This window comes from Narcine bancroftii, chromosome 1 (assembly GCF_036971445.1).
Source record: "Narcine bancroftii isolate sNarBan1 chromosome 1, sNarBan1.hap1, whole genome shotgun sequence".
In the NCBI taxonomy this organism is placed as follows: domain Eukaryota; kingdom Metazoa; phylum Chordata; class Chondrichthyes; order Torpediniformes; family Narcinidae; genus Narcine; species Narcine bancroftii.
This window is the reverse complement of record NC_091469.1, coordinates 201,538,032-201,563,697: the sequence shown is the minus strand read 5'-3', so window position 1 is coordinate 201,563,697 and position 25,666 is coordinate 201,538,032. Positions and strand designations below refer to the sequence as shown.

At 38.5% G+C, this 25,666-nt stretch overlaps 1 protein-coding gene across 14 annotated transcripts in view; it reads left to right on the top strand.

The window, feature by feature from the left end:
• The window catches only part of gapvd1 (GTPase activating protein and VPS9 domains 1), a 191,598-nt gene that overhangs the window by 146,411 nt on the left and 19,521 nt on the right, over positions 1–25,666 (top strand). For 8 of the 14 annotated variants that reach the window (XM_069888263.1, XM_069888256.1, XM_069888266.1 and 5 more), the window contains 7 exons: positions 1,728–1,815; positions 2,563–2,673; positions 15,284–15,403; positions 23,049–23,175; positions 23,555–23,676; positions 24,572–24,731; positions 25,245–25,432. In XM_069888263.1, coding sequence (XP_069744364.1) covers positions 1,728–1,815; positions 2,563–2,673; positions 15,284–15,403; positions 23,049–23,175; positions 23,555–23,676; positions 24,572–24,731; positions 25,245–25,432 — 916 coding nt within the window. The remainder of the gene's footprint in view (positions 1–1,727; positions 1,816–2,562; positions 2,674–15,283; positions 15,404–23,048; positions 23,176–23,554; positions 23,677–24,571; positions 24,732–25,244; positions 25,433–25,666) is intronic. The other 6 variants (XM_069888273.1, XM_069888287.1, XM_069888291.1 and 3 more) reach the window with 3 other exon arrangements.

Genomic DNA, 25,666 nt, shown 5'->3' with positions numbered 1-25,666 from the left:
AACACACAAGTAAATAGTGATGTCTTGAAGAGAGTCCACATTACAGAAGAGAAAATCCTGGAGACCTCGAAAATGAATAAAGGTAAATAAATTCCTTGGGCTTGATCAAGTGTATCCCAAGACATTGAGGAAAGCTAGAAAAGAAATTGTGGAATTGCGAGGGCATTGGCAGAGATGTTTGTTTCATCATTAGCCATGGAAGGTTCTGGAAGACTGGAGGGTGGCAAATGTGCCCTTATTTATGAAATGTGAGGAGATGCCTGGGAATTGCAAACCTGTGAACTCAATGTCTGTTGTGAGTAAGTTACTGGAGATTATTCTGAGAGTCAGTATTTGATGTGGAAAGGTAAGGACTGATTATGGATAGTCAGCGGTGGACTTGTGGATGGGAAATGGTGTCTCATAAATTTGAATGAGTATTTTTGAGGAGGTGACTAAGAAAATTGATAGCAAGGTAATGGTTGTCTTTGTATTTTTTGGCGAGGCCTTTGACAAGTCCCAGATTGTAAGCTAGTTTGGAAGGTCAAAAGGCATGGGATCCAGAGACCTGACCAATGAGATGCAAGATTGTACTGCTGGTAGGAGGCATAGGGTCGTAGTGGAGGTTTGAAGTCCTGTGGCTAGTGGTCTGCTGCAGAGAGCAGTGTTGCATTCTATATTAATGACTTGGATGACCATGTCCGTAGCATGTTTAGTAAGTTTGTGGATTTACATCAGACTGGGATTTTTCTCCCTGGAGTGTACAAGGCTAAGGGGCAACTTTATGGAGGTTTATAAAATCATGAGTGGCATATATAAGGTAATTAGTCTGTCTTTTTCCTTGGGTAGGGAAGTTCAAGACTAGAGGGCATAGATTTAAGATGAGAGAGGAAAGATTATAAGATGGGCCTGAGGGCACACAAAAGTTGGTAAATGTTAAATTTAGACATACAGCACGGTAACAGGCCATTTCAGCCCATGAGTTCGAAATTAGACCCAATTAACCTGCACCCCCAGTATGTTTCAAATGGTGGGAGGAAATCGGAGCCCCTGCGGAAAACCCACGCAGACACGGGGAGAACATACAAACTCCTCAGACAATGCGGGATTTGAACCTTGGTCCCAATCACTGGCGCTATAAAGGCGTTCCACTAACAACGTGTAACAAGTTGCCAGAGGAAATGGTAGAAGCAGGTACAATTGCAACATCTAGACCTACATGGATAAGAATGGTTCAGAGGGGAATTAGCCCAATGGAGGTAAATAGGACCAGCTTAGATTGACAAATTGGTTAGCATGGGCCAAGAGGCCTGCTTCCCTGCTGTAAAACTCTATAAACTAAATAAAATGGAAATCTTTCGGTAGATATAAAGAACCCATTTTAAAATGTTCCTGGAATAATTTAAAATAATAAACTTGTAGAAGTTCCAATGAAATCCCAAGTTTCCATTCATAGGTGGAATGAAACCAGCCATTAGATTGAAGTGCGAGACTAACTTTGCATCTACTTACCCCTGGAGGAGAAGGTAGAAATTGTTTCAACAGAAGAAAAGCAAATTAATGGTAGCAACTCATTTGCAAAACACCGTGCAGCATTTATCGTGAAGACTTGTGTTGTCCAACCTAAAAAGTTAGATGTGAAAATGTAAAAATTACAACAATTTGCATTGTTTTATAGCTTGTGACCCCTAATCATTTTGCTTGTCAAATATCTCTGAAGATCCCCTATTGCATTTTTTTTTGCCCAGGGAGAGGAGAGAAAGGACAGTGATGATGAGAAAACAGATCGCAGCAAATCCTGGTGGAAGAAGCGATTTGTTTCTGCTATTCCTAAAGGTCAGTCTTGGGTGGCTGACTGTTTAGAAATAGATACCATGAGTAATGATCAAATGGTTTTGTAATCTAACTGTATCTTTTGCTTTAGAATTCATCAGTACCTTGAAGCAAAGTTCTCTTTTTCTAGCTTAACTGTATCTATGTAACTTTCTTGTGCATTTGGCCTGTGGCAGCTCAGTGCATTTTGATTTGATTCACTCTTACCTGTGAAAATGAGGAAGCTGCATGTTTGCATTTCTTGTTTTACTGCTTGTCAACTACTTTAGCATGTAAAAGTCACTGGTAGGAGTTTCTGAAGAAAGTTGGAACTGATTTATTTTTGTTCAATTTCCTTGTCTCCTCGAAATTCAGAACTTCCCTGGTCCCATTCTACTCATGAGGTTCATAAAAAGCCAGACTTAAAATACTTTGTGGCTTGGTCTACTTAAAAATAATAGTCATACTTTTGTTTGCCATTGAAGACCTTTATTTTCAATTTCTTGCTGACAGACCACCATTAAATGAGAAATAGATTTTTACCCCCAAAAAAAAACTAGTGACATCTGTATCCAGTTGATTTTAAGCAGCTAGTTTTAGCTGGATGTTTTCAGTGTAACTGATATGATAGTGTGGAGAGATGTTACCTAATATTGAAACCTTCATTGCTGTCAGGTACACTTCCACAAGCTTCGGTTAAACCTTGAATTTCTTCATCCTGCGTGTGAAGAAGTTGCTTTGTTTTTGTAATGTGGTATATTTTCTCTTTAGCTCCCATTTCCTTCAGGAAGAAAGATAAACAAGAAAAAGACAGAGAAGATGGTGCACAGGAAAGGTTTCAGGCCATGCAAGGTTGGCTGATCCTACCTTACATAAAGAATGGTGAATGAGGACTACAAAAATGAATAACACTTGCATGAAATAGGAATAGTTAAAAAAAAATTACAATAAATCAACAAATTATCAGAGCATTATAATTTAAAAAAAATAAATATTCAAATGCATGGAAATCACACTAACAATGTAATAATACACATATAGCCTGTATCAATGATTCCAATGTGCCTTTGCACCATATATGCTGAACCTAATGCTAACATGTTCCATTAGACTGGAAGGTTAGGATCATCACATTGTTCATAATTGTCCAGTTGATTGTTAGCCAGTGAACCCAATGATCAGACAAGTTGTAGATGTCTTGCCTGTGTCTCTGCTCTCTGTGATTCTTCGTGCATTATAACCTGCTTTTCTTCTCTCTTTTCCACTTTCCTCTTAACTTTTTTGTGTCCTCTGCTGCACTATCCATTTTTTTTAGATAAAGCTTCGCTGGGTGCAATAATCAATTTGTTGCTTTGCTCATCCTCCTGTTACTAGTGCATCTCTTTTTAAAAATAATTTGAACTGGATATTACATGTTTTATAAAGTTTAAAGGAGTAAATGGATTTCCCTCCTTATATTTAAAGGGAGAAAGTTGGGAGAGCAGCTAAAATTAAAACATAAAGACATAGACACTAAAGGACATATCTAATTTCTATCAAACAGAAGGAAGTTAAAATTTATAGACACAAAAATATCTAAACCTTTCAGTGCATTTCAATGATTTGAAAGAGTGAATTTTTAAATGAAAATTTCTGACTCACAGTATGATGATCCAGGTCACTGGAGAAGCACTCAGATTTGAATAATCAAATACTTTGGGTAGTATTTGTAGAGCTCGTCGAGAGAAAAAATTCCTTTCTTTGTGTTAAGTGATGTGTCATCATTGATACATTAGGGAATTGAAAAATTTTTTACAGGTAAAAATACTCTGAAGTTTAACCAATTGGTCAATTGATTCAGGAAAATCAGTGTGTTAGGAAATTATGTTAGCAATGTGTCCCACTGGCAAGATTCCCTGCAGATTCACGTGCTGAATTGGTAACACACATTGTACATGCTAGCTTGTATGGTTTAGAGCTAATGTTCAATCCCAGGACTATACTGATCTTGACAATGCTGTATTTTTCAGTGCCCACAAGCTAGGGAACCAGAGGTGTTCACATTTGTTATGGTTTGTCTTCTTGAATGTTCACTGCAAACAATTGCTGGAAATTGTTATTTGTACATGAAAATTAAGTAGTAAAGGGGCAAACCTCGGGGTGGTTCATAGTAACCATATCTTGTGTCTCAATTAAAAGTTGTTTCTAGAGTCAAGTAATCTGCTTTCATAATTTATATACATACATTTTTTCCTCTTATGGCAAATTAATGGTTAAAGTTGTAGCTCTTCTCCAGTTCTATTCTTCTGGATACAATACCATATAAATGTAATTGGCTTACAGATAATATACATCTGTTCATTGACGTTTGACTGGCTACAAACATTTAGTATCCTGGCATTACCATAAAATTATTTTGAATAGATTATGTTACTGCTGTATTAATGTGGTTTTATGTATAATCTTGTTTCCTCCCCCTGCCCACACCCCACCCCACACTTACAAAATCCATTCTTCTGATTTGTGTTATAGGCAAGAAATGGGTGGGCATTGAGAGGGCCACTAAGGCTGTAGATATACCAACAATTCCAAGAGGGCTGAACCTGGATTAAATCAAACATATTAAGTTCAATGTTTCCTCAATTGTGAGCTGAGTAAAGTGTAGCATAAGATGCTTGACAGTTTGGTATTTAAGTTACCCGCATGGCAGCTCCTGTGTGTATATTACTGTACCATAAAAGGAAGTTTGGATCTCCCGGAGTTTGCGCTGAAGATGGCTGCATGCGCGACGGAAGACTTGTTTCTTCTCTGGACAGGACGGCTTTGTAAGGTGAGCCTGGTGGGCAGCTCGCTTCTTTGCCAGCAGCTCCTGGATTTCCTGGCTGTTTTCGTCAAAATGAGTGGTGGACTAGCCTCGCCAAACGAACCCAGCTCAGCGCGGACATTGGCGACTTCAGGGGTTTCTACGAGGCTCTAAAGGCTGTGTACGGCCCCTCACCCCAAGTCCAAAGCCCGCTGCGCAGCTCAGACGGCAAAGTCCTCCTCAGCGACAAGATCTCCATCCTCAACCGATGGTCAGAACACTTCCAATCTCTTTTCAGTGCCAACCGCTCAGTCCAAGATTCCGCCCTGCTCCAGCTCCCTCAACAGCCCCTAAGGCTAGAGCTGGATGAGGTTCCCACCCTGGATGAGACATATAAGGCAATCGAACAACTGAAAAGTGGCAAAGCAGCAGGTATGGATGGAATCCCCCCAGAAGTCTGGAAGGCTGGCGGCAAAACTCTGCATGCCAAACTGCATGAGTTTTTCAAGCTTTGTTGGGACCAAGGTAAACTGCCTCAGGATCTTCGTGATGCCACCATCATCACCCTGTACAAAAACAAAGGCGAGAAATCAGACTGCTCAAACTACAGGGGAATCACGTTGCTCTCCATTGCAGGCAAAATCTTCACTAGGATTCTACTAAATAGAATAATACCTAGTGTCGCCGAGAATATTCTCCCAGAATCACAGTGTGGCTTTCGCGCAAACAGAGGAACTACTGACATGGTCTTTGCCCTCAGACAGCTCCAAGAAAAATGCAGAGAACAAAACAAAGGACTCTACATCACCTTTGTTGACCTCAGCAAAGCCTTCGACACCGTGAGCAGGAAAGGGCTTTGGCAAATACTAGAGCGCATCGGATGTCCCCCAAAGTTCCTCAACATGATTATCCAACTGCACGAAAACCAACAAGGTCGGGTCAGATACAGCAATGAGCTCTCTGAACCCTTCTCCATTAACAATGGCGTGAAGCAAGGCTGTGTTCTGGCACCAACCCTCTTTTCAATCTTCTTCAGCATGATGCTGAACCAAGCCATGAAAGACCCCAACAATGAAGACGCTGTTTACATCCGGTACCGCACGGATGGCAGTCTCTTCAATCTGAGGCGCCTGCAAGCTCACACCAAGACACAAGAGAAACTTGTCCGTGAACTACTCTTTGCAGACGATGCCGCTTTAGTTGCCCATTCAGAGCCAGCTCTTCAGCGCTTGACGTCCTGCTTTGCGGAAACTGCCAAAATGTTTGGCCTGGAAGTCAGCCTGAAGAAAACTGAGGTCCTCCATCAGCCAGCTCCCCACCATGATTACCAGCCCCCCCACATCTCCATCGGGCACACAAAACTCAAAACGGTCAACCAGTTTACCTATCTCGGCTGCACCATTTCATCAGATGCAAGGATCGACAATGAGATAGACAACAGACTCGCCAAGGCAAATAGCGCCTTTGGAAGACTACACAAAAGAGTCTGGAAAAACAACCAACTGAAAAACCTCACAAAGATAAGCGTATACAGAGCCGTTGTCATACCCACACTCCTGTTCGGCTCCGAATCATGGGTCCTCTACCGGCACCACCTACGGCTCCTAGAACGCTTCCACCAGCGTTGTCTCCGCTCCATCCTCAACATCCATTGGAGCGCTTACATCCCTAACGTCGAAGTACTCGAGATGGCAGAGGTCGACAGCATCGAGTCCACGCTGCTGAAGATCCAGCTGCGCTGGATGGGTCACGTCTCCAGAATGGAGGACCATCGCCTTCCCAAGATCGTGTTATATGGCGAGCTCTCCACTGGCCACCGTGACAGAGGTGCACCAAAGAAAAGGTACAAGGACTGCCTAAAGAAATCTCTTGGTGCCTGCCACATTGACCACCGCCAGTGGGCTGATATCGCCTCAAACCGTGCATCTTGGCGCCTCACAGTTTGGCGGGCAGCAACCTCCTTTGAAGAAGACCGCAGAGCCTACCTCACTGACAAAAGGCAAAGGAGGAAAAACCCAACACCCAACCCCAACCAACCAATTTTCCCCTGCAACCGCTGCAATCGTGTCTGCCTGTCCCGCATCGGACTTGTCAGCCACAAACGAGCCTGCAGCTGACGTGGACTTTTTACCCCCTCCATAAATCTTCGTCCGCGAAGCCAAGCCAAAGAAAAAAAAGAAGAAAAGGAAGTTTTGTCCTCTGCAACTAGGAGTGGAGTTTCAAAATCAAGTGGATCATTTGCAAGACCCAACAAGATTCTAAGCTGATTGGAAAAAGCCAAATTCCATTTTTATTTAATGGATTCTGTAGTTAGTGTCAATGTCTAAGAAGCTGTATTTTGTCACATTATTATTGTGGATTCATTGGCATTTGATAACCAGATTTTTTGAAAGGAGGAGAACTTGCTGTCATTTTAAAAAATCTTGGATTGTGGCATTTACTACCACCTGCATATAGATGTAGAAAACTAAGATAAGGGACAGAGGGATAGGCATGAGCCCAGAGAATAACAGTAGTTGGCCCCTTGAGCCTCCCTCCCCATTCAAGAAGCTCAAGGGTGATCCGGCCCATGTCTCCATTTAATATCTATGGCATTTCCCCAAATTCCTTAATTCTCCAATCTGTTTTAAAAAAAACAACTGATCTAGCATCAACAATTTTCTGGGGTAGAGTATTCCATAGATTCACCAATCTCTGAGAAGAAATTCATATCATCCCAATTTTAAATGATCATACCACATGGAAACAGACCCTTTGCATGGACCCTTGTCCATGCTGACCAAAATGTCCCACCTACACTTCTCCCATCTTGCCTGCATTTGTCCCATATTCTTTTAAATCTATTCTATCTATGTCCAATTTGCTTTTGAGCATTGCAGTGGTATCTGCCTCAACCACCTTCTACTGCAACCCATTCCATACATCATGTGTTTTAAAGAAATAAATAGATTTCCTCTCAGGTTAATTCTCTTCCCCCATCACTTTAAACCCATGACCTCTGATGCCTGATTTGCATGTTCTAAGCAAAAGACTCTGTGGTCACTGGCCTATTGGACCCTGGTTTTGGTCTCCCTCCCTTGAATGAATGTCACATTTGTAGTTTTCCAATTTGTTGACACCTTCTTGGAACTAAGTTTTGAAAAACTTCAACCAATGGCTGTACAATATCTGCAACAGCTTCCTTTAAAGTTCTTAGAAACAAGCCATTGGATCCTGGTGCCTTGTCTGCATCTATTCCGAATCATTTTTGTAATAATTTGACCCTTATGATAGAGATTATTATGTTCCTACCTTTTTTTTTCCTTTGGGGTATTTACAGCGTGCTTCTCAGTAATGCAGTATTCATGTAAATTATTCAGTTTCTGACTTTAATTTTGTAATTTCGCTCTCCATGGGTTCCACCATACTGTAGATGCCTCTATTTTTAAAATGAGTTTGGAACATTTTAGTTATCTAGTTATCCCACTTCGTAATTGTGTAATCACGGAATTTTATATTTAAATTAGTGGGATGTCTCATGCAGTTTTAATGATAAAGTAATAGTGATATACAATTTTTAAAAAGGAAATTTTCTTTCAGTCAGGATTTTTTTTAACTTGTCACTCTAAAATATGCCTGCAAATTTGATTGCAGTAAAAGGTATAATTGTGTTGGTTCTCTTCTAGCACCGTATGTGAGCTATATGTCTGTCACTGTATGTGAGCTGAATGTTATAGAAATGACTTGCCTCTGTATATTTTCAGTGGAGGAAACCATGTTTGCTCTTTTCTGCATATAGTTGCATTGGTATTTCTCAGGAACCCATTTAATTCAATCACAGTGAGCAAGAATAGACAAATGGAGAATATATTAATTCTCTATTACTAGCTGGAAATTAAAGGAAAAATGGCAGAAGTATCTTATGAATCTTAATTCTTGTGGAAGGGTAAATTGAGAACCATGCAGCTGCTTAAATGAGATGAGAATTCAACCCTTTCTTCTGGCCTTGATGGAATTAACTGATGTATCCCTTTATCAATATTTTCCAGAGTTTATTGGCCTTGCAGTAGTTCTAATGGTAAAATTATTACTGTATTTTTTGCATACAAAGCACACGTATACGTACTTTACAAACCAGGTTCTTTCCCCCCCCCCCCCCATGCGTTATATGCCTGTGTGCGCAATATAAGAATATTTTTACATGTTGAAAGAATTTGCACAATTAATAGCAGGTATGGGAAAATCGAACTGGCAATTTATAGCAGGTGTGGGAATATAATAGCGACATTGAAAGAACGTGCATAATTAATAATGGCCATGGGAAAGATGCGCTGGCAATTTATAGTGAGCATGGGAATGTTATAGCGAGTATGTGAATATAATAGCAGGAAATTTTAATAGTGGGAAATTTTGATCTCGGGAATATCTCTTTGTACTGTCTACCATGGTATTCCTATAAACAGGATATTCTGGCTAGGGCCCAGACCTGTCCCTGAAGCTTGTCTTTGATCTATTTAATTGATTCCTCTCCAAAGCTTGTTAATGTTTTGCAGCAGGATATCATCTGTATAATGGGCGATTGACTAGGAAAGTTGATTGGGTGTTAATTGTGTGAGATTAACTGTGGCAGGTACTGTTAGTTTTGTCTCATGTCCCATTTAAATGCAAATTGCTTTTGCCAGTTGGAATTTAGGGTGCATAATATATGCGTGTGCATATCATCTGAAAATATTTTTACATCATTTGATTTTCTGCACACTATATGTGTGTGCATGTTATAGGAGTGAAAATACGGTAATTTAAAACCTGCTTCTCTACCTGAGTTGTGAAGAAATAAATTTAAAATGCAATAGAAATGAGCTTGAAGGTGTGGTTTCAAGTTATTCTTAAACAATTAATTGACTTTTGTTGAGGAATTTGGATTTAATGGGTTGGGGAGGGTGAAGTAAATGTTTACTTTGATTTCAGGAAGGTGATTTATACAAATGAGCTTACTGAAGAAATGACCAAGAAGATTGAGACAGGGTGGTAGATGTTGTTCACATTGTTTTTTTTTAGCGAGGCCTTTGACTTGGTATATGGTAATCTGGTCTGGAAGGTTAGATTGCAGCGGATCCAGTGCGACCTAGCCTATTGGCTATAAAGTTGGCTTAGCAGGAGGAGATCTGGATGAGAATGTAGGTGGCATGATTAGCAAGTTTGCAGATGATACTGAAATTGATGGTGTAGGGGACAATGAGAAAGGTTATCTTAAGAATATAATGGCATTTTGATCAACTGAGTCAGTGGGCTGAGGAATTGAGTTGAATTTGAATAAGTGCAAAATGTTTGCCTTTTTGAAATTAAACCAAGGCAGAACTTGAACAATAAATGGTAGGGCTCTGAGAACTGAGGAAGAACCAAGAGGCCAAGGGGTTCAAGTACATTGTCTGAAAGTGGCAACACAAGTGGGCAGGAAGGCAGAGTTTGGCACATTTGCCATCATTGGTGAGGGATTGAGTCCAGGAATTGAGACACCATGTTAAGACTTTGATAAGACCACATTTGCAATACTGTTGGCCGTTATGGATGCTCAGTTATAGCACAAATGTCATTAAACTGGAAAGATGCTGTATGTCTAAAATTTTTTAAAATTCTGGGACTGGAGGGCTTGAATTATGAGGGAAGGATGTAGCACAGTGGACTGAGGGGCTTACCTAAATGAATACAAAATCACGAATGGCACCGGTAAGAGGTGTAGTTTTCTCCCCAAAGCAGAATCCATAGGTTGAAGGTGAGTGGGGAAAGATTTAAGAGGTCTGAGGGGCAATTTTTTTCCACATAAAAGGTGGTGGGTATATGGAATGCTGACAGAGGAAGGAGTAGAATAATGTATGGAAAAGTATATAGATAGGAAAGGGTCAAAGGAATATGTGCCAAATGTAAGCAAATGCGACTAGCTTAGATTGATAAATTAGAGGAGTTGAGTCAAAGGGTCTGTTTCCCTGCTGCATTTCTGGAGAGTAGATGGTGGAGTGTTGGGGCTGCTGAGATTATTGGTTCTGTTCTGTAGCCCTATTTACTCAAGTGAGCAAATGAGCTATCATGACCATCAATGCAGATGAACACAAAAGGAACGTGAAATGTTGCAAAATTCAATATTGAAAATACAGGATGAACTGAAGAGTAAAGTACACTTAAAGATTTCTCAAACAGAAACCTGAGGATTGGATGAAAGATATTACAAGGTATTGTGGCAGCCAACAGGGTACTTTTGTGTGGTTTGTTTTCCCACAGAGGGAATTCAAAAGATTTCTCAAATTATATTTATTGGAAAGTGCCTAATAAGGGAATTTTAGCAGAAGGCTTTCCTGAGTTATCTGGTGAAGCTCATGATGGATTTAAGACTATTGTGGCATAATTCAGTTTGTCTGATTTGCTCTGATAATACAGCATCTTGCAGTGGTTTTTTCTGTTAAAATTCTGTGTCTGTCCAATGTAACTTGTTGACCAATTTTCGTACACCTGCTAGTGCTTAATGACTGATTGGATCATGGGTTGGTGAATATAAATTACACAAACAGGTCAAAGAGAAGAGTTGAAATAGAGACCATCATTTAGATTTTTTCATGTCGTCTTATGAAACTTTCGCTGCAAGTTTCTTGTTTTTTTTTAATTTAATTTCTGTTTTGTGCTAGATATTCTTGTTTTTTTATTGATTCCCAGGTCCATTTATTTCCACCTCAGCATTATTTGCCACCTGCAATCATCCTTTCTCAAAGGCCAAATTTATTGTTTGAATAAATACATGACATCACATACGACCCTGAGATTCTTTCCTGCACAAACATTAATTATGCAAAGGTATAGTGAGTTCATCTCACTCACCTGATTCTTCATTTTTCGACTCACTTTCTCACTTCTGAAGATGAATGGAAGGAAGCAGTCTCCTGCTTCAGGTTTTGGTTAACTGGGAATTGATGATTTCTCTCAAAATTAGTTTCCATGTCATTGTGGGTGGCACTGAAACTTTTGTGTTTGAATATTAAAATGGAATAATTGAAGAGACATGATTTATTTGGGCTTTGTTCTTTCAGCTGAAAGATTTCAAAATCTTGACCTGACAATTGATACATGTGATAAACTACATTTCACCACATTATTTTGTCCCTTCCATCCTTCTATTTCTCTGTACTTTCCTCAGTCAATTTCTGTGCACACTATCCTGTATTCCTTGCATATGACTGGTCAGTATTTAGTTATTGCTGATCTGCAAACTACAATTAAGACTCCCAGTATCCATATTTTTTCCGTGATGAGGAAGAGGAGCTCCTGTGACAGGGTCTCTGAATGGGTTTGAGTGAGTAAAATGTTTTTGTAATGAAGATGTATACATTCCAGAAGGGAATTGCAAAGGAAAGCCAGAAAAAAATGATGGGAACATGATTGATTTTTTTTGTAAGCTTGTTCTTGAACAAGGTACAAAAACTTCTGTCAACCTCCATAAATGATCATTTTGGTAGATAACAGTGAATCTTGAGTGAATCAAGATTCACTGATATATTAGCTTACATCTCCTGAAGGTATTCGTGTGATACTCCAGCTCTTGGGCCAGAGAGAGCAAGCCAAAAATATTTACCCCTTGTCATCTACAGTATGCCAGTGGCATGATCCTGGCACCAATAGTCCTGGAGGTCAGTGTGGTAGGACTGCCTATTTAAAAATAACCCTGGAGCCTGCAGAGTTGTTGTACTGATCAGATGAAGTGAGATAATTTTGTAGTAGCTGATGTTGCATTCACATGTACACTTCTGTTCAGTGGCATCAGGATAAGGAGCCTTTAAACCAGCTGTTCTGCTGGCAGCTGATCTTGAAAGAAGCTGGAACATCCGAGCTAAAGAGTGAAGTAAAGATGCTGTTAGTTGAACTCCTGGTAGTGTCTCATTATTGCAAGATCATCATGGATGATCACCCTTATAATTGAGATAGTGTAAAAGGATTTGGAAGACTGAAAATAGGATCACTATTTTTATTTAAATCTCAAAGTAGGTCAGAGATATTTTTAGAAAATGACGGATAACTTGATTTTATGATTTCTTCCCTCCCACACAAAAAAGACTAAATACTTTTAGAGTAAGGAGAAATTTAAGTATTTCTGTCAGACAGGAAACCCATTTATTTCCTCGAATTAAAGCTTGATAGTAGAGGCAAATTAACTCCACTGTATTTCCTAAGAGCATTGACATAAGAATAACTAGAAGTCAGAGGTTGAGAGTTTATGAATACTAAACTATAATGAAGATCTTTAATAAAATCATGCGATTGGTGTATTGAAATCTCATTCTATCATTAGTCAAAACAATTTTGAAGACCAGTGCCATGCATTTAACCAGAAAAGTATAATTGTTCAATGCATAAATTTAAGTTTAAAAGTAATAAATTAATTCAATTTAATGTCCTTGGCTGAGATTGCAAGATGAAATAAAATATTGCAAGGGCAAATAATTTGACAAAATGTTCTCATTTGTTGTGTTAGGCTGAAAGTTAAAGATCATAAGGTTGTCCTGAACAAAATATGAATGTTATTAAATTAATTATTGCTTTAGAAATAATCTTGCAGGATGCATCACATTATTATACTTTTATTAAAAACCTCACTAATTTAAAATCCATGTTTCATCTAATTGCATATTGCTTGGCTCTTGAGAGTTTTCTGACAAATTAAAACCAAAAGGGTTCAATGATCAACGTTTGCAAACCAAATGAAGAGCGTAAGTGAGGGAGAGGAGATATTTGCTTCACAGACATATGACTGCTGATTGTCTGTCCACAGAAGTCCAGTTTGAGGAAAGTAGGCAAGTGAACGACGTGCAAGATGCTCTCCATTGAGCTTAGAAGGGTGAGGAGTCAACTCGTAGATATACTAAAGTTTTAATAAAATACTAAATTAGGGTAGATAGAACAAAAGTCATACCTTTTATTATAGCAGACATTTTACATGCAAATGTTCTAAGCAGGTAACAAGCGAAACATTGCACTGAATTACACAAGAGTTCAAAATTACACAAACCTTGATCAAGGCAGATCAACTATTTCCTCTGGCTCAAAAATTCAGTGTGGAGGTGCACAGGCTTCAAAATATAAACAATAATCTCATGGAACTATTACTGCTGAACACTGATTAGTCCAGAGAACGTGTTTAAATCCTGCCTTGGATACTTGGAAATTTGAATTTTTTCTTTTGATAAATAGCAAGAAGCAAAGGATGGCACTAGTAAATATGACCAAGAGAACTGGGTTAATTGTAAAATTCATCCAGGGCCATTAAGGGAAGAAACTTTTCACCTCACAAGGAATTTAGCTGTACCCGCTTCCATGAGTGGTTCAGGAAGACACTCATTCACTTCTGTCTTGCCCAACAAATGCAGGCAACATGTGATAGCTGTATCACATGAAAAATTAAAAAGAAATATTAAAGCTCGGCCATTGAGCAATGAAATCAGGAAACATTTCACGATGGGTATGGGAACGTTGAAAGCCCTCCGTTAAGGAGATTGTAAGTGCTTGATCCATACAAAATAATTCCATTAACATTTTAGTTATGTAGTGGTATTAAATGGAGAATGGAGAGGGTAGTGATAGAAGATGAAGTTGAAGTGCAAGTTGAACATTGAGTTGTGCAGCCAGCATTTATGTAATTCCTGACATCTGATCCTTTGTATTGAATAATTTCTTTAAAATGTTGTTTCTATATACTTAAAAATTGTGCTCCTTTTGAGTTTAGAATGTGGAAATTTTATGTTAACTGAAAGCCAACCAACGCACTAATGCTTTTTTAAAAAGTCCAATATGACAAACATTTTAAAACCAGTTTTCCTTTTGCTAAAAAGTATCCCAAGTTGTGCATAAATGTAGTCAGTGAAATCCTTGGGGGAATTTGAGGTCCTTAATTAATTTATTCATTATGTTTAATTCCACCAGAAACTTCATTTCAGGAACAAAGCTAATCACCAATCATGCTCGTTAAATTTTCTAGTGACTGCATCAATTTTCCATCTTGCATATTTGTCAATCTTCTTGCTTTCTCCACTGTTCCTGGAGCCTTGGTGTTTGAGCTATGCTGCAAAGCTGTTCTACTGTGTCTAATGTTGTTTGCTGCTCACATTTGTGCATGTGTAGAAGCATGCTTTCTCAATTTCTGCATGCAACATTGTTTTCTAGCTTTGCACTGGGATTACCTGTAAGCAAAGTCACAGGTGATCATTTGGTGTGTTAATTTTTTTAAAAGCGAATAATTTCAAGAGTGCATTAATTCTAACAATTTGGATCTAATCCATAAATATCTTAGTGACAAGTAACAAACATTCTCAGCCTATTTTCAATTGCCTTTTGATACAGGCATTACCAGTATCTGCCTAATGAAGAAGATATGTACTCATTACTCTACATAATTATTAGATGCTTATTTTGGTCATGGAATTGTTAATTTCTCTAAATGATATTTCCATAGTTAATCTGCTTATAAAAGGCATTTTATGAGTATTAAAACATTAATTTTTGCAGTTTATATTATTTCCAGCAAGATGTCTCAAATTTGCACTGATTCTTTTATAACCAGGAAAATAACAGCATATCGAAAAAGTTTTAAGCCCTTTGAAGAAGAAATATAACACTGATATCCAATTTGAATATCAATTCACCTGTTAGCCTTTAATTTATTTGTTTGTTCACACTGATTCTGTGTATTACCAGATGAGCCAGTTCCCAGGTTAAATACTCAGGCCCAAGCTGCTGAGGATATTCTGGACAAATACAGAAGTGCCATTAAACGGTCCAGTCCTAGTGAAGCAGTTGGCAATGATGAGGTTGCAGGTAAGTCATGGTCAAAGTTCACACAGAGAGTAGTGGGGGTGTGGAACTCGCTGCCAGCTGAAGTGGTGAATGCCAGCTTAATTTTTACATTCAAGAAAAATACAGACATACAGACAATCAGCAGTCATATGTCTGTGAAGCAAATATCTCCTCTCCCTCACTTACGCTCTTCATTTGGTTTGCAAACGTTGATCATTGAACCCTTTTGGTTTTAATTTGTCAGAAAACTCTCAAGAGCCAAGCAAATGTTATTTGACCTTATCTGTTCTTACTGAAATGAAGATGTGTGATCTGGTATGAGCAGGAGATCTTGCAGCATAATTGGTGTCTGATTTGTATAATAGTTGGGCCAATGTGTACCCAAAAAAAAAACTGGCTGTAAAATCACTTTGTGGGAAGACCTATAGCCTCCTAGTAACTGCCAAAGAATCAGCAGGAACTGAACTGTTGCTAAATATTTCTCGTACCTAACCGTAGAGCCATGGAACATTAGAATGTTATAGCACAGAAACAGGACTTTAAGCCTTCTAGTCTGGCTGAGCTATTATTTTGCTGAGTCCCACTGATCTGTACCCAGTCTATGGGTACCTGTCCAACTTCTTCTTGTATGTTAAAATTAAGCTCGCATTCACCACTTCAGCTGGCAGCGAGTTCCACACCCCCTCTACTCTCTGTGTGAAGAAATTTCTTCTAATGTTCCCTTTAAACTTTTCACCTTAACCCATGTCCTCTGATTTGTATTTCACCTACCCTCAGTGGAAAAAGCCTATCTGCATTTACTCTGTCTATATCCCTCATAATTTAAAATACTTCTATTAATTCTACACTCCAGGGAATAAAGTCCTAACCTGTTTAACCTTTATCTGTAACTCACTTCCTGAAGTCTGGCAATATCCTAGTAAATCTTCTCTGCACTCTTTCAGTCCTATTTATTATCTTTCCTGTAGTTGGGTGACCAAAACTGCACGCAATACTCTAAATATGGCCTCTCCATTGCTTTATAGAACTTTTACCATAACACCCCAACTCCTACTTTGATACTTTGATTTATGAAGGCCAATATCCCAAAAGCTCTCTTTACAACCCTATCAACCTGTGATGCCACTTTCAGGGAATTGTGTATCTGTATTCCCAGATCTCTCTTCTACCGCACTCCTCAATGCCTACCATTTACCAATACTGAGCATCTGAACATTCCTGACTAACCTCGACATGGGACCTTGTTAAAGGCCTTAAAGTCCATGTAGACAACATCTACAGCCTTTCTTTAATCAACTTTCCTGGCAGCCTCCCTTGACAAACTCTATAAGATTTGTTAAACATGACATACCATGCATAAAGCCATGTTGCCTATTCCTAATCAGTCCCTGGCTATCCAAGAACTTGTATATCTGATCTCTTAGAACACTTTCCAGTAATTTACCTACTGCTGATGTCAGGCTCACCGATTCCCAATATCCCTTGAAAACCAAGGATCCCTACAACTGCTAACTTTACCTTTAATCCTGACAGGAACATACAAACTCTGTACTCTCAAAATTTCACCTTTTGAAGGCCTTTCAATGAACAGAAAACAACTTATCCCAATCCATGCATTTTTGATCCTTTTTCATTTCCTCAAAATTGGCCCTTCTCCAAATTAGAATCTCAATCCAAAGCCCAGACCTATTCTTCTCCATAATTAACTTAAAACTAAGGGCATTATGATCACTGGACCCAAAATGTTCCCCTACACATGCTTTTGTCACCTGTCCTGTCTCATTCCCTAATAGGAGATCCAGTATTGCACTCTCTCTAGTTGGTACCTCTGTATATTGATTTAGAAAACTTTCCTGAACACATTTGACAAGCTTCAAGCCATCCAGCCTTTTTACGGTATGGGAGTCCCAGTCAATATGTGGAAAGTTAAAATCTCCTACTATCACAACCTTGTGTTTCCTGCAGCTGTCTGCTATCTCTCTCTCCAAATTTGCTCCTTTAATCCTCACTGATTATTGGGCAGTCTATAATACAACCCCATAAGTGTGGTCATTCATACCTTTCCTGTTCCTCAGCTCCACCCATATATCCTCAGAAGAAGAGCCCTCTGGGTTATCTTGTTAGAGCAGAATTGAGTTATTTTCCCTGACTAGCAATGGCACACCTCCCTGTTTCATATTCCCCACCCCCCCCCAACCCTCCCATTGCATCTGAAACCATGGAAGCCTGAAACATTGAGCTACTAGTCCTGCTCCTCCTGCAACCGTTTCACTAATGGCCATAATGTCATAATTCTACATGCCATTCTATGCTCTAAGCTCATCTGCCTTTTTTTGCAATGCTACTTGAATTTGAAATGGATGTACCCAAGAACATTTCCACCATGTACAACCCTTTGATTTCTGACATTGCATGCAATCTTCACTTTGTCTTTTTCCCTCTTCCACTGCTGTCTGCTCTGGCATTCTGGTTCCCATCCCCTTGCAAATCTAGGAGCAGCACTAGTAAACCGTCACACAAGGATATTTGACCCTCTCCAGTACAGATGCAAACCATCCCATTGGAACCAGTCCCACTTTCCCTGGAAGAAAGCCCAATGATCCAGAAACTTGAAGCCCTCCTTCCTGCATCATGTCTTTAGCCATGTCAAGTAGCACTACCCTCCTATTTCTTTTTTCTTAAATATCTTATTTTTGTTTTTTCCATAAAGATACATATCAAAATTCTCCAATGACATTATCTCACTTTTATCCATATTTATTTTATTTCCTGATATTCTTCCATGTTTTTCTAATATTGTAATCTTATCAGTTATTCAGCTGTGTTTGACATATATAATAGCACATCATTAACAAATAATTGAATTTTATGTTCTTGCTGTCCAACTTTGATGCCCTTGCTATCCAGATCTCCTCTTATAATCTCTGCCAGAGGTTCAATAGCCAGAATAAATGGTGTTGATGATAGTGGACACCCCTGTATACTCATCTACTCAAGGGAAAAATAGATAATGTGGTTATTAGTTATAATTTTGGCTTTTATAGAGATTTTATCCAATTTATAAATTTTCTACCTTCACCAACGTTTTAAATAAGAAAGACCATTCTAGTCAGTCAAATGCCTTTTCTGCATCTAAAGAAATAGTTATACTTGGATTCAACCTTGATTTTGCCATATGTACTATATTGAATAATCTACCTAGGCTATTTGAAGAATGTCTTCCTTTAACAAATTCCACCTGATCTGGATGTATTAATATTCACCCAGTCTTTTGACTTGTGCCTTTGCAAGAATTTTATAGTCTGCATTCAGAAGTGATATTGGTCTGATGAGGTTTTTAATGGATCTCTACTTTTCATCAGTAGCACTGTAATTATAGCAGTTGTAAAAGTTTCCGGGGAGGTTTGGGTCTCCACCGCCTGGTCTAAAACATACATCAAAAGAGGCATCAACAGATCTCTAAATTGTTGAAAGAACTCAGGAGGGAACCCATCTTCCCCTGGGGACTTGATAAATTGCAAAGTACCCAGAGCTTTCTCTGTTTCTTCCCTTGTAAAAGAAACATCTAAATCATCTAGTTAAGGAAGGTAAATATTTGTTTAAAATTCTTCCATCTTGTTTTCATCTCCTACTCATTCTGATTTATATAGTTTCATATGATATTGTCAAAATATTTCATTTATTTCTTTTTGATTATATGTTATAGTATCAGCTTCTTTTTCTATTGCATTTCTCATTCTGGATGACTCCTCTGCTTTAACCTGCTAAGATAACATTTTATATGCCAATTCTCCTGAGTTCATAATATTTTTGTTTCATTTTAATATAATTTTTTCCATTCTGTCTGTAGTGTATTGTAACTTTTCTATAATATTCTTTATTTTTCTTGTGTTCCTGTTATTCTTTTCTCAATTTTGTTATATCCTTCTCTCGACCTTGTAAGTCTCTCGCATATTCTCTTAAGATTTTTAATATAAGAAATAATTTGTCCCCTCAAAATAGCTTTAGAAAACTGTTGTCAGTGGAAGGAAGATTGTTTTCACCAAATATTTCTGTCTCAATAAATTCACAAAACTCCTTCCTTTTTAATAATGCTATTAAAGCGCCATCTGTACATACTTTCTTGCTTTTCCATTATCATAATAGTTAATGTGAATGTCGAGTGGTCTAATAAAAGTTTTGCCAAATACTGTTTTTACCACTCTACTTTGTAACTGGACAGACATTAAAAATAGGTCAATCCTTGTATGTGAATCATGAACCCTTGAGGAGAATGAATAGTCTCTTTCCAAAATGTTGAGCCACCTCCATTTATCAATTAGATTTCGATCCTTCATTGGTGTTGTTTTTGCAGATTTCACACTTGTTATTGTTCTCATTGATTTGTCTAATATTGGATCTAAACAAAAATTGAAGTCTCCAATCAATATATTTTGCCTTCCTCCTGCAGTTTTTAAAAAGATACCCTTCATAAAGACTTCATCATCATAGTTTGGGGTGTAAATGTTCCTAAACGATTCTGCATTAATTTTGCAGTGTGCCATTACAAATCTTGATCAGTTATTGTCTCTTCTATTGTTAGTATATTTTTATTAATTAAAATTACTACACCTCTTGCTTTTGATCCAAATGAAGACAATATTACTTGCCCCATCCATCTTTTTAATTTTGCATGTTCCAATTTGGTAAGACGTGTTTCTTGTAAATAGACTATATCTGTCTTCAATTTATTTAGGTCTGCCAAGACCCATTTTCTCTTCACTGGCTCGTTAATTCTATTAACATTAAAACTAGTAAATTTTCATGTTCTATTCCTATTCTTCTTTAAGACAATATTTGTTAACAGTAAAATCTCTTTCACGCTTTAAATAATATTGGTCCTCCCCTTTAAGTCCCTGTCCTGACGGTGACATACACGTAGAGCCCCAAAAGACTGTGAGAAAAGCCCATGGAATCTCTTTAGCACTTCTTTTTGTAACTCCTTTCCAGGCACCATTTTCCCCCTTAGACTGGAGTCTCCACCCTGTTACTACTTTTCCCAGATTTCTTTCCTTTACTTATCTCTTTGAGAGCATTTATTTTTAAACAATAAATACAAGATTTTTTTTTTAAAAAAACAACTTTTACTACTTCCATTATAAATATTTTCACAATCTTCACCCTCAACACCTTAATTTTTTTAACAAACTTTGCAGAAAGTCTTCCACCTTGTTTTTTGTCTTGAAAAATCACCAGTTCCCTTCTGCTACTTTGACCCTCAAAGTCGCAGGATATATCATTGAGTATTTCAAGTTTTTATCACGTAGTTGTCTTTTCACATCTTCACATTCTTTTCTTTGTTTAATCAAGGTTGGGTTAAAGTCTTGGAAAAATAATAACTTTTCATGATCCTCCTCAGGCAGGTCATTATTCTGCTTGGAGTAATCTAATCATTTGCTGCTCCAAAAATTATCGCTCGTTCTCGGTAGTTTAAAAGTCTCACCAGAACTGGTCTTGGTCTCCGATCACTGGCTCTTCTTGGTCCCAGTGTTTCATGAGCTCTCGCAATATGTACTTTTTCTCCAAATTTGTCTTCTTCCAATACTTGTGGGATCCATTTTTGAAAAAAGTTCTCTGGGTCTCTTCCCTCGATTCCTTCCTTTAGTCCAACGATTCGGACAGTATTTCTTTGACTAAAGTTCTCCATATGGTCAATTTTGTCTAGCAGTCTTTGTTTATCTGACTCCCATTTTTTGGCTTTTTTCCCCCAAAGCCACAAGTTTTTCATGCATTTTCGTCAGTTCAATCTCTGTCCAACCCATTTTCTCCATCAGGTCTTCAACAATCTCTTTTATTGTATTCATTTTCTCTGTCATATCTCTCATCACTGTTTCAACACTTATTAATCAGTTACTCAAATTCTCCATTTTTTTTCCCAGAATGATACTCAATTCTTGACCCAACTCCCCAGTTTTACCTGATTCTACCGGAACTGTCGCCATTTTTGCACTGCTCCCTTTGGACTTTCACCCAATGTCCTGGTTGAATAGGAGTGTCTTCAATCTTTCTCAGCTGCCTTGGGTTTTTTCTTACTAGTTTTATCCATTTTTGATGAAGAAAATCTTGACACAAAGATGGGAGGTGTAGTGGACAGTGATGAATTGCCCAGTAAATGGATGATGGAGTTTAATGCAGACAAGTGTGAGGTATTGCACTTTGGAAGAGCAAATCATGGAAGGACGTACAGTGTAAATGGTAGGGCACTGAGGAGTGCGGAGGAGCAAAGAGACCTGGGGATATAGGTACATTGTTCCCTGAAGGTGGTGTCGCAAGTGGATAGGGTAGTAAAGAAAGTTTATGGCATCTTGGCCTTTATAAATCAAAGTATTGAGTATAGTAGTTGTGACATTATGTTGAAGTTATATAAGACATTGGTGGGGTCAAATTTGGAATATTGTGTGCAGTTCTGGTTGCCTGGCTACAAGAAGGATTTCAATAAGATTGAAAGAGTGCAAAGAAGATTTACTAGGATGTTGCCAGGTCTTCAGGAATTGAGTTACAGGGAAAGATTAAACAGGTTAAGATTTTGTTCCTTGGATTGAAGCAAAATAAGGGGAGATCTGATAGAGGTTTACAAAATTATAAGGGGTATAGACAAAGTAAATACGAGCAGGCTCTTTCCACTGAGTTTAGGAGAGATAAACACTTGAGGATATGGCTCTAGGTTTAGGGGGAACTTCTTCATTTAGAGAGTGGTGGGAGTGTGGAATAAACTGCCATCTGATGTGGTGGGTGCGGACTCCATCTTGAGTTTTAAGAATAAATTAGATAGATACATGGATGGGAGAGGTCTGAAGAGTTATGGAATGGGTGCACATTAATGGGACTAGTTGAACAATGATCGGCACAGACTGGAAGGGCTGAATGGTCTGTTTTCTGTCCTGGTTCTATTTAGTACTCTTCATGGAGAGTTCAACCAAAAAGCATCTGTCTAAGTCCTTCACATGGCCACGCCCTCTTATCCTCCTATTTCTAACCTCACTAGCACATGGCATTGGTAGCGATCCTGAGATCACAACCCTAGAGGTTCTGTCCTTCAACTTAACACCTAACTCTCTAAAATTGTATTGCAGGACCTCATCATCCTTCCTTTACCCACATCATTGGTCCTTGCGTGGTCCGTGACAACTGACTCCTCACCCTTCTTCCTGAGAATGCTGTGAACTCGATCTGCAATATTTTGTACCCTGGCACCAGAGAGTCAACATATAACCTTAGATTGATATTACCCACACAGCTGCACTAACATGCTGGAAACCAAAATAGAAAGGAGTAGTAAAACACAAAGGTCTGCAGACACTGTGGTTGAAGTAAAAACAATGCTGGAGAAACTCAGCAGTTGTGCCATACCAAATGTTTTCAGCGGAAGGAAGGAAGAAAACTGCAGGAGTTTGAAGTGTAATTTAAAAGGCAATCCTTTGATCATTCATGGTCCATTGCACTTTTGTGCTGGTTCTTCACTCTTTGTCTGATAGCCTTGCATGGAGCTCCAGCATAGAAGTCTAGACCGTTCCTATTAAATCAACATGATATTGAGAGTGTTTATATATCAGTCTTCATCTTCAGGGCTTGGGAGTTCTGTCACTCTTTCCAAAAAGTTCTAATGTTGATGTTTGCTTCTGTCCAGAGGTTATCGGAGATGAAAGTGTACACAATTCGCCACGTGATGAAACACTTCAGAACCTGTCAGCGGATGATCTGCCAGATTCTGCCAGTCAGACTGCACAGACTCAAGACTCCACCTTCTCCTTTAGGTAGCATCCTTTTCAGTCTATTGCAGCAATTGTGAGGATAATGAGTGTTTTGCTCTGCAGAAGGAGTCCTCAAGTTTGTTCCATCCTTTATTATTGCTTTCTATGCAGAAAGAATCAAGCCACTTTTTTCCATTTCTCTTTCTCTCCTTCTGCTGTGAAGAAAGCAATTGCACATGGCTTTGTTGCTTTTCAATCTATTGTCCTGCAAGCTTGCCTACTTTGGTGAAGAGATTTCAACTTAGCCATCCTTTATTATTATTGCTATGTTTAATGGGTTTAACCAAAACTTGAATGGACCCCAGAGTTTCAAGAATTTTCAGTTGTTTATATCTTGCTTAATTGCCTGTAATCTAAAATGGCATTTTATTCCTCCAATTAGGGATGCAAAAAAGAAATTGCGAATGGCTCTGTGCTCAGCTGACTCAATTGCCTTTCCTTTGGTGACCCATTCAGCAACAAGAAATGGCCCTCCTGGAGGACCAGATCAAGGAGATTCTGAGGGTAAGGACTTTTTTATGTTATTTAATCATCAAAGCTCTCTCCTGTGCATGGACATTCTGAATTAAATCATTTCTGTTTTAGGGAACTAATCATTTTCTCCTGAAGAGAATTCAAAAATGCTTTCTGGCTCTGCTCTGAGGAAACAAATGGATGCTTTCTTTCATTATTATGAGCAAGGAATCTTCCTTCAAATTGTACTGAAGGAAGTGTAATTCTATCAGGATTTTATTTCTTTTCAGTATATTCTTTTTCCTGTCCCTTTTGAATTTCTCAAAACAGTCATTGGACTCTTGTATTGTTCCACTGTTTCATTCTAGCAGTGGATAGCACAGTGAGCTACGTGCCTCACCGTTCCAGAGATCTGGTTTCAGTCCCGACATGTCTATGTGGAGTTCGCATGTTCTCCCTGTGATCTCAGATTAATTGGCTTCTGTAAATTTTTGTTGGTGTGTAGGTGAGTGATAGAATCTAATGTGAGTTGAGGGGAATGTGGAGAGAATTAGTTGAGTGCTCAATAGGATCTGTATTATTTGATGTGTAACTGAGGGGTGATCCCAAGGGAGCATGATGAGTAAATGTCAAGTTGATGCACAAGGAGGTGCATAGAAATTTTGACTCCCAAATGGTGCGGAATCTCGGGCATTTTCTACTCCAGTGGGTTATGAAGGTTCGATCGCTGGAGACATTAAAAGAGGAGGTGAATTGATTTTTGAAATGTTGGGGAATCCAGGACTCAGCAGAGCTGGAACAAGAAAGGAGATAGAGCTGGTGTACATCAGGCATGATGGGATTGAGTGGTCGGGCAGACTTGAGGGGCTGAGTGGCCTTTTTTGTGTGTTCCTATGTTTGTGAAGTATAATTCTGACTAATTTCTTGTTTTCTCTCCACTTTTTAGATAATGAGATTGTCTGTTTCCTCAAAGTTCAGTTGGCTGAAGCCATCAATTTGCAGGATAAACACCTAATGGCTCAGATTCAGGAAACCATGCGGTGTGTGAGCAGATTTGACAACAGGACCTGTCGCAAATTGCTTGCTGCCATCGCTGAGGACTACAGGTAGAATGTGTTTATTGTGTTGTCTGGTAAATTGAGCATTGGCATGGATGGGTCTCAAACAGACCCTTATTGGGGTAGTCACAAATATTCCTAAGGTGTTGCCTTGTTTTGGGAAAGAAAAGCCATGCATTATCTTTGCATTCTCAACATTTATTCTAGTAAAATAAATAATTTAACCCTGCTGTTGAAAAGCATTCATATTCTATTTTCCTCCCAAGGACAGGAAAAAAAATTGGCATTTTCATATAAACATGTGTGGGGATGAGTTGTAGTTAAATACCAACAGACTAGTTTTATTGTTTTCCATTGGCCATTTGCAATAAGTTATAATAACATTCAAATCCATTATAGCTTTTGGTTTGGGGATATCTGGCCAGCTTTTTCATGCTGCTGTGTTTTTAATCTTGCTGCATCTTCCATTTGTTTAGTAACATAATTTTAACAAGTCTGCCATTGAAGTTTTTCTGAATTAATTAATATTAAATGGACAGTGACTTTTTCTCTTTATTTAAGAAAACGAGCTCCATATATTGCTTATTTGACAAGATGTCGTCAGGGGCTCCAGACTACACAAGCCCACCTTGAAAGACTCTTGCAAAGGGTGCTGAGAGATAAAGAAGTTGCCAACAGATATTTCACCACAGTCTGTGTGAGACTGTTGCTTGAAAGTAGGGAGAAGCATATACTGGAATTTATTAAAGGTAACATGAATCCTTTTCAATTGACAACTAACAGAATTTTTTCTTAATTGCTGCTTCGTGGGACATAAATCTATTCTTTGAATTATTACAGAGTTCTAACTCAAAAGTTAATAATTTAGACAGGTTTATAATTCTAAAGGTTGAGTGAATCTATTCTGTCAATACCCTTTCAAACCTCCAATAACTAGTGAACTGGCTAATTTCAGTCCTAGGCAAGTTAGGTTTGTCTTCAGG